At 41.8% G+C, this 16,503-nt stretch overlaps 1 protein-coding gene across 1 annotated transcript in view; it reads left to right on the top strand.

Moving 5' to 3' along the window:
- SLC1A1 (solute carrier family 1 member 1) overlaps positions 1-16,503 on the top strand; it is a 63,496-nt gene that overhangs the window by 15,824 nt on the left and 31,169 nt on the right. Inside the window, exon 2 of the mRNA XM_081103428.1 lies at positions 10,651-10,791. Coding sequence (XP_080959554.1) covers positions 10,651-10,791 — 141 coding nt within the window. The remainder of the gene's footprint in view (positions 1-10,650; positions 10,792-16,503) is intronic.

The raw sequence follows: 16,503 nt of genomic DNA, 5'->3' as shown, positions 1-16,503 counted from the left end.
CGGTCACATCTGCTCTGATTGTTTTGGGCACTGTTGGGCATGGAAGGTAAGGGGACTTCTTAATTCCACATCTGCAGGGCCAGCTAAGGCCTGCCTGGTTATCTGGCCCAGGGACACACATGTCATATGGATCATGGAGGAAGTTGGGAAGGCTTTCCAAACACCCTGGAGCTGAGTTTTTAAGTTGCTGAAGTGGTGATCAGGTGAAGTGGAAAAATAGAGGGGGCAATGTGCAAAGGCCCAGAGACCTGGTCTTAGCAGAATTGATACGCTGGTGCAGGGCGGGGTTGGACCAAGGAGCTTGGATGCCACTCTGTGATGGGGAATCATTGAAAGGGCTTTAAGTAGTGATTCAACCCGATTTGCATCTTGGGAAGATGGCACTGGCTTTGATATGGAGGACGAATTAGTAGAGACAAGACTGGAAGCAGGAAGAGCTTTAGGAAGTTAATGAAACAGTTTTGGTAAGAAATGAGGCGGACCTGAGCCATGGCAAGTGTCATTGACTGGAAGGGAGAGAGAGAGATTTGAGAGTTGTTTACCCAGTAGAATCAGTGGAATTGGTGACTGCTCAGTACTGTAGGCTGGAATGTGACACAGAGTCCTCTAGAATGTCCCCAAAGTGTACCAGATGGCTTCCTTATCTCAGTTGTGTCACTGATTTCCTGTGGGGCCTCAGGCAAGTTACTTCACTTCCTTGTGCTTCAGTTTTGCACCTGGAAATGAAGTTACCTCACAGAGTTGTTGAAGATCACAGTTAATTATGCTTAGACCAGTACCTGATCCATACACAGTCTGCAGCCCTCAATAAAGGTTTGCAATGATAGCACAATTTAGGGAGGTAGGAAACGCTTTCAGATCTCTATTTCTATGTAACCAATCACTCCCAAACTTTAGTGGCTTAACATACAATGATCATGTTATCCCTTATGGTTCTGAGAGTTGACTGGCTCAGTTAGGCATTTCTCCCTTGGGTTGGTTCTCTTTTTTGATTACAGGGTGACGGCAGCTGGGGCTAGAAGCAGCTAATGTGCATTGCATGACCTACTTGTCTCTTACCTGGAAGACTCATACTCTGATGTCTCTCTCTCTCTCTCTCTCTCTTTCTCTCTCTCTCTCTCTCTTTTTCTCTCTCTCTCCCCCATGTGGTCTCTCCAACAGCAGCTTCAAGGTTGCTGGACTTTTTACGCTGAGTGTCTCAGGAAGAGAAACCATCAGAAGCTGGCCCTTTCTGACCCAGCCATTGAGCCTCACTTTTGCTCATTCTCTTTATCAAGGCTATCACCAAGGCCCACCCAGGTTTAGGGGAAGGGGACAGAGACTTCATCTCCTGATGGGAGGAGCGTCAAATGATTTGTGAACTTATTTTAAAATCACCAGGGTTAGTTTGGCTCAGTGGATAGAGCATTGGCCTGTGAACTCAAGGGTCCCGGGTTCAATTCCGGTCAAGCGCATGTGCCTTGGTTGCGGGCGCATCCCCAGTGGGGAGTGTGCAGGAGGCAGCTGATCAATGTTTCTCTCTCATTGATGTTTCTAACTCTCTATCCCTCTCTCTTCTTCTCTGTAAAAAATCAATAAAATATATTTTAAAAAAATAAGATAAATAAAATCAAATCACCAGGGTAACCCAGAAAGAAAAGTCAGAGGTCTTCTAGGGAAAAGAAAGATGTGTTTAATTGGCCCATGTTGTGTCTCATGTTGAGGTACATATCCAGGCAGAGATGCCCTGAAGGTAGTTGGGGGACAGAATGAGGCAAGAGATACAGGTGGAAATTTAATCTCTAAGAGCAGATAGGATCGCTCTGGGAGAGTGTGCAGCCCGAGAAGAGGTTGGAATACAAACTCCTTGGGAAATACATTAATGGAAAGGGGAATGTCCAGTGGTGGGGAGATGGAGAGCTTACTAGTACTCAGCCTTGCTGGGTTCCTCCAGAAATCCATCTTGTTTTACCCCTAGGGTGTTGCAGTCTGAGAATTCTTTCTCTGGGTCCCAGCATCTTCTTGACAAAAGAGTTATCTTTCCAGCCAGAGTGGACCCCTGATTGTTCACATCAAGCATCCTTTCCCACATTTCCCACCAGGCTGCTAATTGTCAGACTCCCCAGCCTTCCCTGCAGGCCAGGCAGTCCATGCAGGGAGTACTGGGTTCTGATTACTTCTGTCCTCCTCCCTCCTCCCAGTCAGGTGTTGCCTGAACTAAAAGAGTACTTGAAGTTGTTAGGTAAGTTCCTTCCCTTCAACCACCTCAAAATGACCTTCAGAATTTAAGCCACATTCTTGTAATTGGCCTTCAGTTCCAGATCCTTTTAGCCATTGGTACTAGAGCTAGCCTGGTTCCTCCTTTGTGAATTGCCACAGGAAAGAGAAGGTGACCTGTGAGTCTATGAAAGAGCCAGGTTCCAAATCAGGTATGTCTGTCTGACTTCGAGGCTGAGCCCTTCACCCCAGCCATGCCTCCAAAGACAGAGTGTAAACTTACCCTGAATGGGCCAGAACATTTGGACAATTGAATACAATACACATTAAATGGTTCTTGAGAGATTAAGCACAGGTCTGGTGGGTTTAGTTTGAGGAAACAGGTGTGATAAAACAGGGCTTGCTGCCCTGACCAGTTTGGCTCAACGGATAGAGCATCGGCCTGTGGACTCAAGGGTCCCAGGTTCCATTCCGGTCAAGGGCATGTACCTTGGTTGCAGGCACATCCCCAGTGGGGGGCGTGCAGGAGGCAGCTGATCAATGTTTCTCTCTCATCGATGTTTCTAACTCTATCCCTCTCCCCTCCTCTCTGTAAAAAATCAATAAAATATTTAAAAACAAAAAAAAACAAAACAGGGCTTGCTGTTGGGACATGGGATAATCAACATGGCTTTATCTGACCTCCTCTTCTCTCTGGAAAACAGATGAGTTAATTACCTGATTCATACTCCCTCTCATCTAAGCTCTGAAATAAACCACTATCATCATCTTACCAAACCTTTCCCTGACCCAGTTCATGGATCTTAGATTCTCATTCTCTTGCCTTCTCTCCCTCCCTCCTGATGAAATTGGCTTGCAGAGGTAGTTGCTGTGACCTCACAGAGTTTAACAATTGTTTTTTAAGCTTTGAACATTTAAAAATTGAGTCATTTCACACGAAGACCCAAATTCTCAGTTTCTCTTTTAAAAATTCAGACAGTGAGGCCACCCTAGACCCTCATTTCAATGTGATGGTGCTTGGCTGGAACTGTGAGGACCACCACAGACCCCACAGGCCTGGGTCTCACTACTGCCCTGACCCCTAGCCTTGGGCATTTGTAATCTTTGTTGTAAACAGTGAAAATCACTCAAACATATTTAAAATTCACATTTAAGGACAGTGTAGTTCCTCCTTTCTATTTTAGAAAAGGTGACCAAGGAGTTGTTATTTCCTGGGGTGAAAGGTTATTCTTCAGCGCCTGTCTGTGGCTTCTTTCAGATAGAGAAGCCAGCAGTCCCATTCTGTCCCTCAGGGAAGAGTGAAAAACGACAGGTCACTCTTCTTCTCCAGTCACCTTTCAACACTGGTCCCTCCCTTTCCTAGGGACTGCAGAAACCACAGGGAAGGCCCACCCTCCTGCAGGTAGAAAAGGAAGAAGAGGAAGAGAATCTTCTTACTTTACTAGGGGTCCAGTGCACGAATTCATGCACCTTGAAAGGAACTATGGGCTGTGAGGCTGTGGTGGGCATAGGGGCAGGTCTCGGCCCATCCTCCGTGCCTCCGCCTGGCCCCTCCCACCTTGGCCCTGGGTCCTCTGTTGGCAGCCCCGCTCCCCTCGCCACCGCTCCCATGCACTGATGGCACTGGCCCTGCTCACACCCGCTGATGGTGTGGAGCAATTGGGGTTGGCACCAGCAGCGGATGCGAGCAGTGGCTGCTGCCCCGATCACCCCTCAGGAGCAGGGGGAGGTAGAGAAGCCCTCAGGGGTGATCGGGGCCGGCGGCCACCACTCATACCCGCTGGCAGCACCTAGTGATCAGGACTGGCTCTGGGCACCGGCAGCGGGTGCAAGCAGCGGCTCTGGCGCTGGCAGCAGGTGCAAGCGGGGCCATCACCGGCAGCGGTTGTGAGAAGTAGCTGCCAGCCCGGCTTGCCCCCCAGGAGCAGGGGGAGGTGGAGAAGCCCTGAGGGGCAATTGGGGCCGACAGCCGCCACTTGCACCCACTGACAGTGCCAAGTAATTGGGGCCAGTGCCAGGTGCCAACATCAGGTGCAAGCGCTGGGCGGGACCGCAGCATGCAGGAGCGAAGAATTTTCAGTAACCACCAGAGCCTTGCCCCAATGACAGCAACCAGAGCCCTGCCTTGGTCTGGTGCCCCCAACCGCGACCAATGCCCACCATGTTCCACGCATGCCCCCTGGTGGTCAGCGTGCATCATAGCAACCAGTTGTTCCGGTTGTTCTGCTGTTTTGGTCTATTTGCATATTAGCCTTTTATTATATAGGATAATGAACTCACAGAAAAAGAAACCAAAAAAACAATCCCATTTACCATTGCAACAAAAAAATTAAGATACCTAGGAATAACTTAACTAAGGAGGTAAAAGACCTGTACTCGGAAAACTATAGGATGTTGAAAAAACAGATAAAGGAAGACATAAACAAATGGAAGAATATACTGTGTTCATGGATTGGTAGAATCAACATTATTAAAATGTCCATGCTACCCAAAGCAATGTATAGATTCAATGCAATCCCCATTAAAATACCAATGGCATACTTCACAGACCTAGAACACTCTCCAATAATTCATATGGAATAAAAACCCCAAATAGCCACAGCAATCCTGAGAAAGAAGAACAAAGTTTGAAGGATCACAATACCAGATATCAAGCTATATTACAAAACTACTGTTCTCAAAACTGCCTGGTACTGGCACAAAAACAGACATATAGACAAATGGAACAGAACAGTGAGCCCAGAAATCGGCCCAAGCAATTATACTCAATTAATATTTGACAAAGGAGGCAAGAGCATACAATGGAGTCAAGACAGTCTCTTTAATAATAGTGTTGGGAAAATTGGTCAGATACTTGCAAAAAAGTGAAACTAGACCACCGACTTACACCATACACAAAAATAAACTCAAAATGATAAAAGACTTAAATGTAAGGTGGGAAACCATAAAAAATATTAGAAGAATCCACAGACAACAAAATATCAGACATATGTTGTAGCAATGTAGACATATCTTTACCAATACAGCTCCTTGGACAATGGTAACTAAGAAGAAAATAAACAAATGGGACTACATCAAAATAAAAAGCTTCTGCACAGCAAAAGAACCAATCAACAAAACAATAAGAAAGCCCATTGCATGGAAAAATATATTTGCCAATGTTATCTCTGATAAAGGTCTAATCTCCAAAATTTATAAGGAACTCATACATCTTAACAAAAGGAAGATAAACAATCCAATCAAAAAAAGGGCAAAGGACCTAAATAGACATTTTTCAAAAGTGGACATACTGGTACAGAAGGCCAAGAGACATATGAAAACATGCTTAAAGTCACTAATCATCCAAAAGATGCAAATCAAAACAACAATGAGGTACCATCTCATACCTGTCAGAATGCTTATCAACAAATCAACAAATGACAAGTGCTGGCAAGGATATGGAGAAAAAGGGACCCTTATGCACTGCTGGTGGGAATGCAGACTGGTGCAGCCACTGTGGAAAACAGTATGGAGTTTCCTCAAAACATAAAAAATGGAACTCCCATTTGACTTAGTGATCCCCTTTCTAGTAATATTTCTCAAGAAATCAGAAACACCAGTCAGAAAGGATATATGCACCCCTATGTTCATAGCAGCACAATTTACAATAGCTAAGATTTGGAAACAGCCTTAGTGCCCATCAGCAGATGAGTGGATTAGAAAACTGGTACATCTACACAATGGAATATTACGCTGCTGTAATAAAGAAAGAACTCTTAACCATTGACAACACCATGGCTGGACATGGGGAGCATTATGCTAAATGAAATAAGCCAGTTGGAGAAAGATAAATATCACATGATCTCACTCATTTGTGGAATATAATCAACAACATAAACTGATGAACAAAAATAGATTCAGAGACAGAGAAGCATTGATCAGACCATTAACCCTCAGAGGGAAGGCAGGGGAGGGTGTGGGCCGAGGGGTAAGAGATCAACCAAAGGACTTGTATGCATGCATATAAGCACAACCAATGCACACAGACACTGGGGGGGGGGGGGTGAGGGCATGTGCTGGGGGTGGGGGGGACGGTGGGAGTGGCTGGGGAGAGGTCAATGGGGAAAAAAGGGAGATATATGTAATATTTTAAAAAATAAAGAATTATAAAAAATTTTTTTGGAAAATTTAAAAAAGCTGTTGGTAAAACAAAAAATAACAGTACTGGTATACAAGAAAACATTTATTTGAAGTACTTACCACAGATTCTGACATATAGTATATACTCAATAATTATTAACCATTTTATTATGATTAACTGCAATAGTATATGGAACATGGACACAATTTCACTTTTCACATATTTAAGTTGATAAAGCTATGGGTGAATTTTTACACTTATTATTTCCAGTAGAGCTGTGATAATATTTCTTGTGCAGTAAAAAAAAAAAAAAAAAAAAAAAAAAAAAAAGGCTGTACTGACTCAGAGGCATCTATTTTTGAGCCAGAGTTCATGTAAGAGCTTGCACTGGTAGAACTACTTAGCTCTAAAGAAAATGATGAGAAAAGAGACAGATATTTCATTGGAAAGACAGGATAGAGAGACCGTCTCCCCCTTTCGCCTCCTCGCGCCCCCCCCCCCCCAGTCTATTCAGGGTATACAAGTAGTTATTTGTTGATAACTCTATTTATTCTGTACTTTTTATTTTCTGGTTATCAGCATTAACTTTAGACAAAAAAAGCACATTGTATTTGCTTAATATGTCTAGAATAATGGCATGGCTAGATAACTATTTCAGTGATGGTTAAAAATATTTTTTCCTCTGCCAATAATTCTTGTTTAACCAAGCCAAAATCAATCTGTGGATCATAATACTATTCTGGGACTTTGATTAAAAATCACAGAAGGTTTTAATCTCTTTACTGCAAATATCCTAAAATAGGAGCAATACTATTTTCATGAATATGAATCAAATGCATTTCAACTACTATTCCTGGATTAAATTGTTATAACTATTAAAAAAAGCATATATAAGAATGAAGGCTGGGTAGGTAGGGCCTGGAAAGTAGCATGAGGGGGTGGTTAAAGGAGTGGATAGGTTCATGAAATCATTATTTGTTCTTTATTTTGATTGCCAGAATTATTACTTGAACAATAATTTTTTTAGCTTTCTTTTTTTAACAATTTTTTATAAACATTGTCAGGGGTGGGGGGCAGTCATACATTACTTCCAAGATAAGGCTATTGGAGTAACAGTTGTTTGAGACAACATGGACATGAAGAGAGAGCATCTTCTCTTTGAAGCTTAAATTTTTGAACATGAGCTTAAAGAAGAAATCTCTAGCTCAGGTCTTAATTGCTTTCCTCCCTAGTTTCTCCCTTTCCTGTTTTACCAGTAATGCGTAACATTTGGTGTAAAAACTGAAGAAAACATAGCCAGCTCCCTTGGAGCTAATGAGCTGCTCCTATGATCCCATTTTAAAGTTGAGGACACCAAGGCTGAGATGATCACGGCATTTTAGGCATTAAGAGGGGCCTTTGAAGGCATCTAATCCAACCCTTTCGCGCCTACCTCTAATTTGACCACTTGACACCTGGGGAAGGTTAACACCTTGTAAATGGTGGAGGCAGAATTCAAGCCTGCCCTAAAACCATGTTCTTTCCAAGCCGCCTCAGTACCTGCTTGGGATTTTCTTCCCTGTGTTGGAGGAAGGCAGCCCAGAAATCAATTCCTGGTATTTTCGGGGGCTATAGAGGTCTAGGTACCAATTTTACCTTTGGGCTTCCTTGTAAGCCCTACTGAAGGCCTTCCTAGAGCAATACTTGATCTTCTTCTCTAGGTCTGGGAGTGCGTCTGACCTGTGCACCCCAGACAGACACTTATTCCCAGAATCGTTTAGATTTGGAGACCTCTCCATGCTCCTTAATCCAGTCCAAGGTTCTGTCTCTGCAAAAGGGTAGGGAAAGATTGTGCCCTGTGAAAATCCTGACCTCTCATCTTAGAACCTAGAAAATCTTTCAGTGATTTTTCTTATCTCACATCTAATTTTTCCAAACTTGTTTGAGACCAAAACAAAGCACATCCATTTCCCAGGTGTAACTCCTGGTCATTCACCAACCACTTCTTATACTTGAGGACCCCAGGGATGACATTTGTGGCTCAGGGTGAATCGCACCCCCCTCTCCTCCCCTGCTTCTCCAGGTCTCGGTTGGTTTTTATATTTTTTTTTTCAGTAAAAAAAAGAAAAGAAAAAAGAAGAGAAATACTGGAATACAATTTGTGATAAGTCAAGCACAAGCTTGAGAGAAAGCTTTCATTACTAAACACAGTAACCCATTTATAGTGTTTGTCACCTTTGGTTGCTTTCAAATGACTCCTTGTGCAGACTCTTTTATCTCTGCCATGAAAACCCATATCTGGCTAAAGGCTGGAAAAGCAAGCACGTTTCTCTCTAACTGCCCTGCATTCATTTGGGGTGGAGATGATTAGAAGCACAGTTAATTGTTAGTAAGATCGGAGCACTTTGGGTTCTTTGCTACTCAACAGAGTGCTTTTGTGACTGGTTTTTGAGCACAGACACATCTCCTTTATTTTTACATACAGAGCTCTCTTTGACATACAAGCCAGAAATTTACTTGAAGCAACCTAAATAGTATGAGAAAAAAAATGTCTGTTTGGTTGATTTCTTTTTTTAAAACACTGAGCATTATAGAGTATCCTTACAGCATAATGTAGGTGTGTTCCATATAGAACAGCTGAACGTAAGCAACTTATTAAGGAAGAAGTAAGCACAAAAAGCTTTTTAAATTCACTTAAAATATTTTGAACCCTTGGTGTACCTTAATTACTCAGGAGTCTCTAACACTAGGTTTTGAAATACGAGCCAAATGGGTTTGATAATAAAGCCTTTTTTTTCTGTCTTAGCTACATTTTGGGAAATGTTTACATATAGACTGAGTGGCCAGATTATTATGACCACCTGACGTTTGTAGGCAAATTAGCTATAATTTTGCACTGAAGTTGCTAGAGGGCCAGACCATTATAAATAGGGAAGCAGGTTGTTTAACATGACAGTAGAAGTGATTTTTTTTTTCTGAAGATATGGGTAAACAACGCAATTTAACAGCCTTTGAACATGAAATATATATATATATATATATATATATATATATATATATAATTTAAAGTGGCTGATCAGAAATCATTTAAAGTGGCTGATCAGAAATCAGTAATTCATACACAAAATAAAGAGATGAAAGCAAAAGTAAAATATGTGGGAATATAAAATTAAGCTACTAGTAAGAATAATATTACTACACAAATGTATCTTGTGAGGTGCATCTACTTGGTCTACTAATAGGTATGGGAAGTATACCTGAATTTAAATGAAAACTCTAATACTGATTATAATTCACATCTCTTTGCATTGCCCTGGAGTTCTTAACGATGCCCAAACAACTCTAAATTTTCACATTTGTAAATTAGCGTATCCAGTGATATCCTCCTGGAATCTTCCTGCTCCTTAGTCATCTTACCTCCAATTAGCCTGTCATCCTCAGAAGTTGATGCACTAGTCATCCCAGCCCATTTTACTTCTTGGTTTTAAAAAGGGGGGATTCTGAATGGGGTTTGTGGGGAATGGGATGGTGTAGGGCAGTTAGATATTATTGGAACCATTTGGGAGAGGATAAAGAAGACATGTTTAAAAATTGTGATTTTTTAGTTATCCAAGTGATCACAACAGAAGGATTTCATGTAGATAAGGCAAGCTTTCAGAAAATGTATAACATGTCTTGATAGTAAACGTTCCCCTACTCACATAATAAGCCTAAATGTCCAGGATTAGAAACTTTGTAAAAAGCTCTTGACCAAAAAAACTTGAACACATCATTATCTAAAAAGACCTGAAAAGAATGCAAAGCATTAGAGAACATAATTGTTCAACAATATGGTAAATATGTCAAACCAACAGAATCTTATGTTGCTATTAAAATTATAAAAGTTGCATAAACGGAAGAGTTTTTTTTATAAAAGTTATAAAAAGTAATTATGATAAAATAGAAAATGAAAACAGTTATGTAAACTATAAAATATGTAAGCTATCTAAGCTAGACAAAATATAAGGTTGGTGTGTAAAAACCAAAGATATACTGTATTGGGTCGACCAAGATGATTATTTTCTTTCTCACAGTATTTTGTGATGTTTTTTCATTATAATAAACATGATTGAAGAAGAAATTAAAAACAATTTTTCACGTGAAGAATATTTTTTACAGGTTTACCAAATAATGTGTACTTCCCATTCATTAAAATGTGATTTGGTTTTCAAGTCTAAAATTTACAGATTCCTGGGAGATTATCTAAACTTGCCATTAAAATTTGCATTTGGGGGGAGTATTTTTCCATAGAAATTTATACAGGAGAACTCAACAATGTTCTTTTTTTTTCCTTCCTCCTTTTTTTTTTTTTTAAGGGATTGGCATAGGAGTCTTGGTTCGAGAATACAGCAAACTCTCTAATCTGGAGAAGTTCTACTTTGCCTTTCCTGGAGAAATCCTAATGAGGATGCTGAAACTCATCATTTTGCCACTGATTGTATCCAGCATGATCACAGGTACCTTAAATTGCTCTTTTCTAATTATGAAAAATCAAAATGTATTTGATGTAACATACACACTCTCTCACATACCTTACTTGGAAAGTGTATAATTGCTTGAGTGGAAATATTCCATTATTCACAACGTGGCATTGCTTTGTGGTACTATCTACCAGAGCTCAAATATTCATACGACCATTTTCAAACATATTATAAATAAAACTCTATCCAGGGCTCAAAAGTTTAAAAAAAAAAAGGGGGGGGGCACGTTTTTTCACTGAAATGTCAGCCAGTGTTCTCAGGCGAAATGTGGTTGTCAGTTTTGATTGCGTTTTCCATAGTTCACTCATTTGTTTCCCCACTGCAGCTGTCCTGCCCTCGATCCTCTCAGCAGCTGCCTTCAGGGCCCTCTCCCCCTTCTCCTCACCCACTTGCAATCCTCCACAGAACTCAGAGCCTGCTACATACCTGCCCTGCAAATGGTCCCAGGGTGCCAGCAGCCACATCCTGTGGGACAGGTTCCGTGATAGGTTTGCACCATATTTTAAAAGCCTAGTATTTTTAAATCTAAACTTGTGACGCAGTTAAATTTGGAAATTATTTTTCCCTTACTGATCATTATATGGCAGATTCCCTTTAAAGATCAAGATCCCTTATATAGATGGAAATTAATTTGGTTTACAAAAGATATTATTTGTCTGGTTCTGGTAAACTTCTCTGTGCATTTCACAGTTTCTTGTACTTACCTTAATTCTGGCAATAAGCAAAATGTGGCATGACAATCTATTAGTGCTGTCAGCTGGACAACCAAGGTTTTATATAACTATGTAATTAGGATTCTTGTTTTTCTATTACAGTTTACATTCCACATTATTTTGTATTAGTTTCAAGTGTACTGGAGTGGTTAGATGGTCTATATTAGGATTCTTGACATGTCCTCTTCTGGAACATTTTTCCCACTGCTACTAAAGAGGCCTGGGATTGACCTATGTAGAGTACTGGACATTGGCTGGGGAAGGAAGGGTGGGTGTCAGGATCCGCTGCATTCAGCAGTTGCATTGCTATAGATTTGGCCATTGAACTTTTCAAATGCCAAACCACCAGACTAGAATCCCTTGGGAGCCTTGTTCCTAAATGGTCTTGGTGTTGTTGGCTTATTACAGAGCTGAAGAGAGCGTTTAGTTATTTTTATTTATGAATTTAATTATGTTTTTAAATGCCTGGCTTCGGTTAGGCCCTGCAGCCGGAGGACCAAGTCAGCAGACCAGTTGTCGGTACCGTACAATGTTTGTTTATTTAACTTGAAATTATTATCAGCATTTAAAATTTGGAAGATTTCATGTAAGCATCCAGATTTCTGGCTTCCTTGGTGGGGGGAAAGAGAAAGTAAGACCAGGAAACACTTGAACCTATGTTCCCACCTACCAGCAGTGATCTGGAGCTTAAAGATAGCTAGCTACTCTATGTAGTTGGAGTGAATGTATTTGAGGCTATCAGTTTCCACCATTCCCTATTGCCTAATACCTCATCCACTTCACTCATTTATGTTAATCTCTCCGGCCGCTGTGAGCATTGCTGTTGTGACAATCCTTTAGAATTTTTTTCCATATCAAAGGCTCTTAGTGTTTTCTTAGGCTCCTTTGAAAGCATGATGGAAGTTTTGGACTCTCTTCCACGAAAAATGTTCACCATTGTACTTACATACTGTATTGTGCATGCAGTTTCACAAAGTTCATAAACCACTTGGTGATCGATGCTATTTAAAAGCTGTGTCTATGTACAGAGGCAGAGCTGCCTCAAACAGATTGTCAAACTGCAGCGGGAAGGCCGGAGAGGGTTGGGGGGCAGGAGGTAGGGGGGTAAGAGATCAACTAAAGGACTTGTATGCATGCATATAAGCATAACCAGTGGACATAAGACATTGGGGGATAGGGGAGGCTAGGGGACTGTCTAGGGCGGGGGGATAAAATGGACACATATGTAATACCCTTTGTAATACTTTAAGCAATAAATTTAAAAAAAAATAAAATAAAATACACTTTCTTGATTTAAAAAATAAAATAAAATAAAATCTGTGTCTATGGAGGAAGGTATGGAAGTTGATCCAAATTAATCAGCAAATCCAAAACTCATGCAGTGAACCAGGCTTTAGAAGATAATACATGTATGAATATACTAGTTGTATAATGTTTGAAAACATGTACTGCTCTTGGCAGTCAGTAAGTAGTAAGATTTTTGCAGTCTGGCTGTTTTCGGTGCTACTTAGCCTTGCATATAATCTAGGAAATAATTTACAACCTTCAGCATTCCACTCACATAACCCAGCTGTTTTGTTGGAGCTATAGCACAGGACTCCATTTTTTCTTCACTAAACCCCCAGCAGTTAAACAGGACTCAGAGAGCAGAACCACTCACTACCCATACCTTTGACATAGATCAATAAAATGGTCAAAGATTCAAGGGACATGAGCAAAGCAGGATGGCAACAGTAATTCCACATGCACGTTTTTAAGTTGTCAGACTAAAAGGAAAAAGTAATAATACTCGTGCAGTCAGGAGGGTAAAGCTGAAGTTAGGAAATACTCAGGAGGAGCTGCTTTCACATCTCAGAAGCCTTTATAAATCCACAGATCAATAGCTTATTTTATACATCCAGTAGGCCAGCAGAGGATGCATGTTGGAAGCTGGGTGAGTTGAATGAGCCCCGGGGATGCATTAACTGAAGATAGAGACACAGCAAAAATTGAGGCCCAAGACTAAGAACCTGTGCTCCTGCTTAAAGGAAATGTTCTCGTCAAAGTAACAAGTGGAAAAAACTCTCTGCTGTTAAAGCCTCTGCTAACATAAAAGTAATTACTTTATAGTTTAAAAAAAAAAATGAGGAGAATCCCTCTTCCTGTGATGGTGAGGATCCGATATCATGTTAATCAGGAACATTTGAATACAGACTGGCTATTAGATGGCGCCAAGAAATGGTTGATAAGTCTGTGGTGATAATGGTATTCGTTATGTAAGAAAATGTCAGTTTTAAATGTATATGGGATTATGTAGGTTTGAAATGACAATGTCTGGAATTTGCCTTAAAAAGGGAGAGAGCGAGAAGGGACAGTAGACATAATCTCAAGGCATTTTTACAGACAGACAATGTAGGCACTCACAAATTTTTACCCATAATTTATATCTGAGGGACACTGGTGCCATGCACACTGTGGGCCTGTTAACATTTAGGTTTGAAAGCTCTATTTATATCAAACCACGAGGGAACTAGCAGGGGAAATGGCTTATGAACATGCCTGAGAACTGTGTCCCCGCAAAATCCTGCTCCAGTCTCACCAGCCAGTGAGTGTAAATTCGGGTCACATTTTCTTTCATGCCCAAATTATGATGATTTTCACTTCCTACAAGCAGCACAGGAAAGGAACAGCCCCTCAGCTGCCACTCCCAGAGGTTGCCAGAGCATCTTTCCAGGATGCGCCTCAGAAGTGCTCCCCTGGGCACAGCTGCCACCTGTGGGGTCTCCTGTGGCTGCCGCCACTCCTCTGACTCTGAGGAGCTCCCCTCTGCTTCTCATCCCAAGATGAGAATGAGAATTTAATTCTTCATAGCACAGCAAAGACTAGGCTGCTGTTTGGGACAAAGTTTTCTGAAAGGTTGGAGGATAAAAGGAGGTGAAACATCAACAGTGGCATAGAGCTGCTCCCTGAAGGGGCTCTTCCGAGAGCCTCGGGGTCCCCTAAGGGGGCTGCCCCTCTGCTTAGCTGTCGATCCGCCTCCATGTGTGTGCGACCAGCTTATTCTCATACACGAAGATGTTCTATCTAGGCATTGCTGCGCCCCAGGCGCATCACCCAGCACTAGGTTCTAAGAGTGAAAAGCTTCACCATCACAGAGGCCCTTTGGTGTTGGCCAGGAGCAACCTCGATTGCTCTTGTGGAATATCCACTTCAGGGAAAACCCCTACCACAGCCTCAGCGGGCTGGCTTTGTTGCGAGGGCCTCATCAGGAGACTCACACTAGAATGAATACCTTTAGTACCAGCTGTGTTGTGGCATACCCACCCAACTTGGCAGACTTGGAGTTTGTCCAGTTTGGGCTATACCAAGTCCGCGCGGCTCCTGTGCACAGTCCCCCTCCAGAGCAAGACGCTCATTCCTCCCCCCAATTGTGGCATCTTACTCTGGATTTCCTACAGATGCTGGCTCCCCAAGAAGCAGCACCGGTTTGCAGCTCTGTGCATCCCACGTTTACACCAAGCCTTTCCCTTTCCCGCCACCTCAGGACCCTGAGACCTGGACCCTAGTACTGATGACTTCGATAAAAACTTTTGTGATGTTTGTCAGTGACTTTCCAGTTTCCACAAGAGCACTGATTGGGTAACAGACTTACCTTTAAGGGAGCTTCCCCACAGATAAATTTAAGACTCCACCGTGGGGAGGAAAAATATTTTTTTAAAGGCTCCAAACTGTTAAATGGTTGTTACTCCAACTTCTGCATCAGGATTTCAAAATTTTTAGGGCTTGATCTCACCTGACAGGGCAGAGGTTTTCCACCACTTTTTAACAAAGAAAAGAAATTAAAGGCTTCACTATAACCAGTATTTATTAAACAGCCAGCTGGAGAATACCTATGTGAGTCCATTTCTTTTCAAGTGGGAGAATGCAAGCTTCTTGTAAAGAGCCAGGTAGTGCATGTTTGGGGCTTTTCAGGACATTGTGTCTCTGTCCAACTACCCAACTGGTTGTTGTAGAAAAGATAGACATTAGATAAACGACTGGGCATGGCTGTGTGCCAATAAAACCTTTATTTACAAAAAACGGGAGGCCAGCCAGGTTCTAACCCAAGCTGAGGTGAAAGATAAGATTAGATTCTGACCTTCAAAGATACAGTCTAGTCAGGTAGAATCCTGGTGACAAACCAACAAACATTTTCTCACTCTCTCTCTTTTTTTTCAATCTCTTCCCTCCTCTCCCCCGCCCCGCCCCCCCACACCCACACCCACACACACAGCTGTCAGTCTGCTCTATGAGTCTGTCTCTATTTTGCTTGTTAGTTTATTTGTTCATTAGATTCCACATATGAGTGAAATCATATATTACTTACCTGTGAGGGAAAGTGTGCATGCTGTTCTTGAAACATGGTGGTTTTTTCTATAGTTCAGTCTCTATGAAAATTGCCATTTCAAAGTGGCTTACGAACTTAAAACTCCATACAGGCTGAGGATGAACATCTTGCCTCATTGGCAACATCTGGAGCCACTGGGCTCTGCCTGCATTTCAAGGAGCACCTCTTTTTTCTTTCCTCAGCCTTGTTTGGGAACCAAGAAAATAAGATGGCCTAAGCCAGCGGTTCTCAACCTGTGGGTCGCAACCCCTTTGGCGGTCGAACGACTCATTCACAGGAGTCGCCTAAGACCATCCTGCATATCAGATATTTACATTACGATTCATAACAGTAGCAACATCACAGTTATGAAGTAGCAACGAAAATAATTTTATGGTTGGGTCACAACATGAGGAACTGTATTTAAAGGGCCAGAAGGTTGAGAACCACTGGAAGCAGTTTTGCACACATGAAGTAAACGTTTCCCTAAGACCATCAAGAAGTTTGTGTTGAGTTAGAACACAACTGTTGAAGCCAGAGGACTTAATTATATCAATTGGATTTCTAAAGTGCCTTTTATCCAAAGGAGGACGAGGCATGTAGTGTATGAAGGAACGTGCCACTTGGAAC

The sequence above is a fragment of the Myotis nattereri genome (assembly GCF_964212035.1).
Source record: "Myotis nattereri genome assembly, chromosome: 12".
Classification (NCBI taxonomy): domain Eukaryota; kingdom Metazoa; phylum Chordata; class Mammalia; order Chiroptera; family Vespertilionidae; genus Myotis; species Myotis nattereri.
This window is presented reverse-complemented; position numbering and strand designations above follow the sequence as displayed.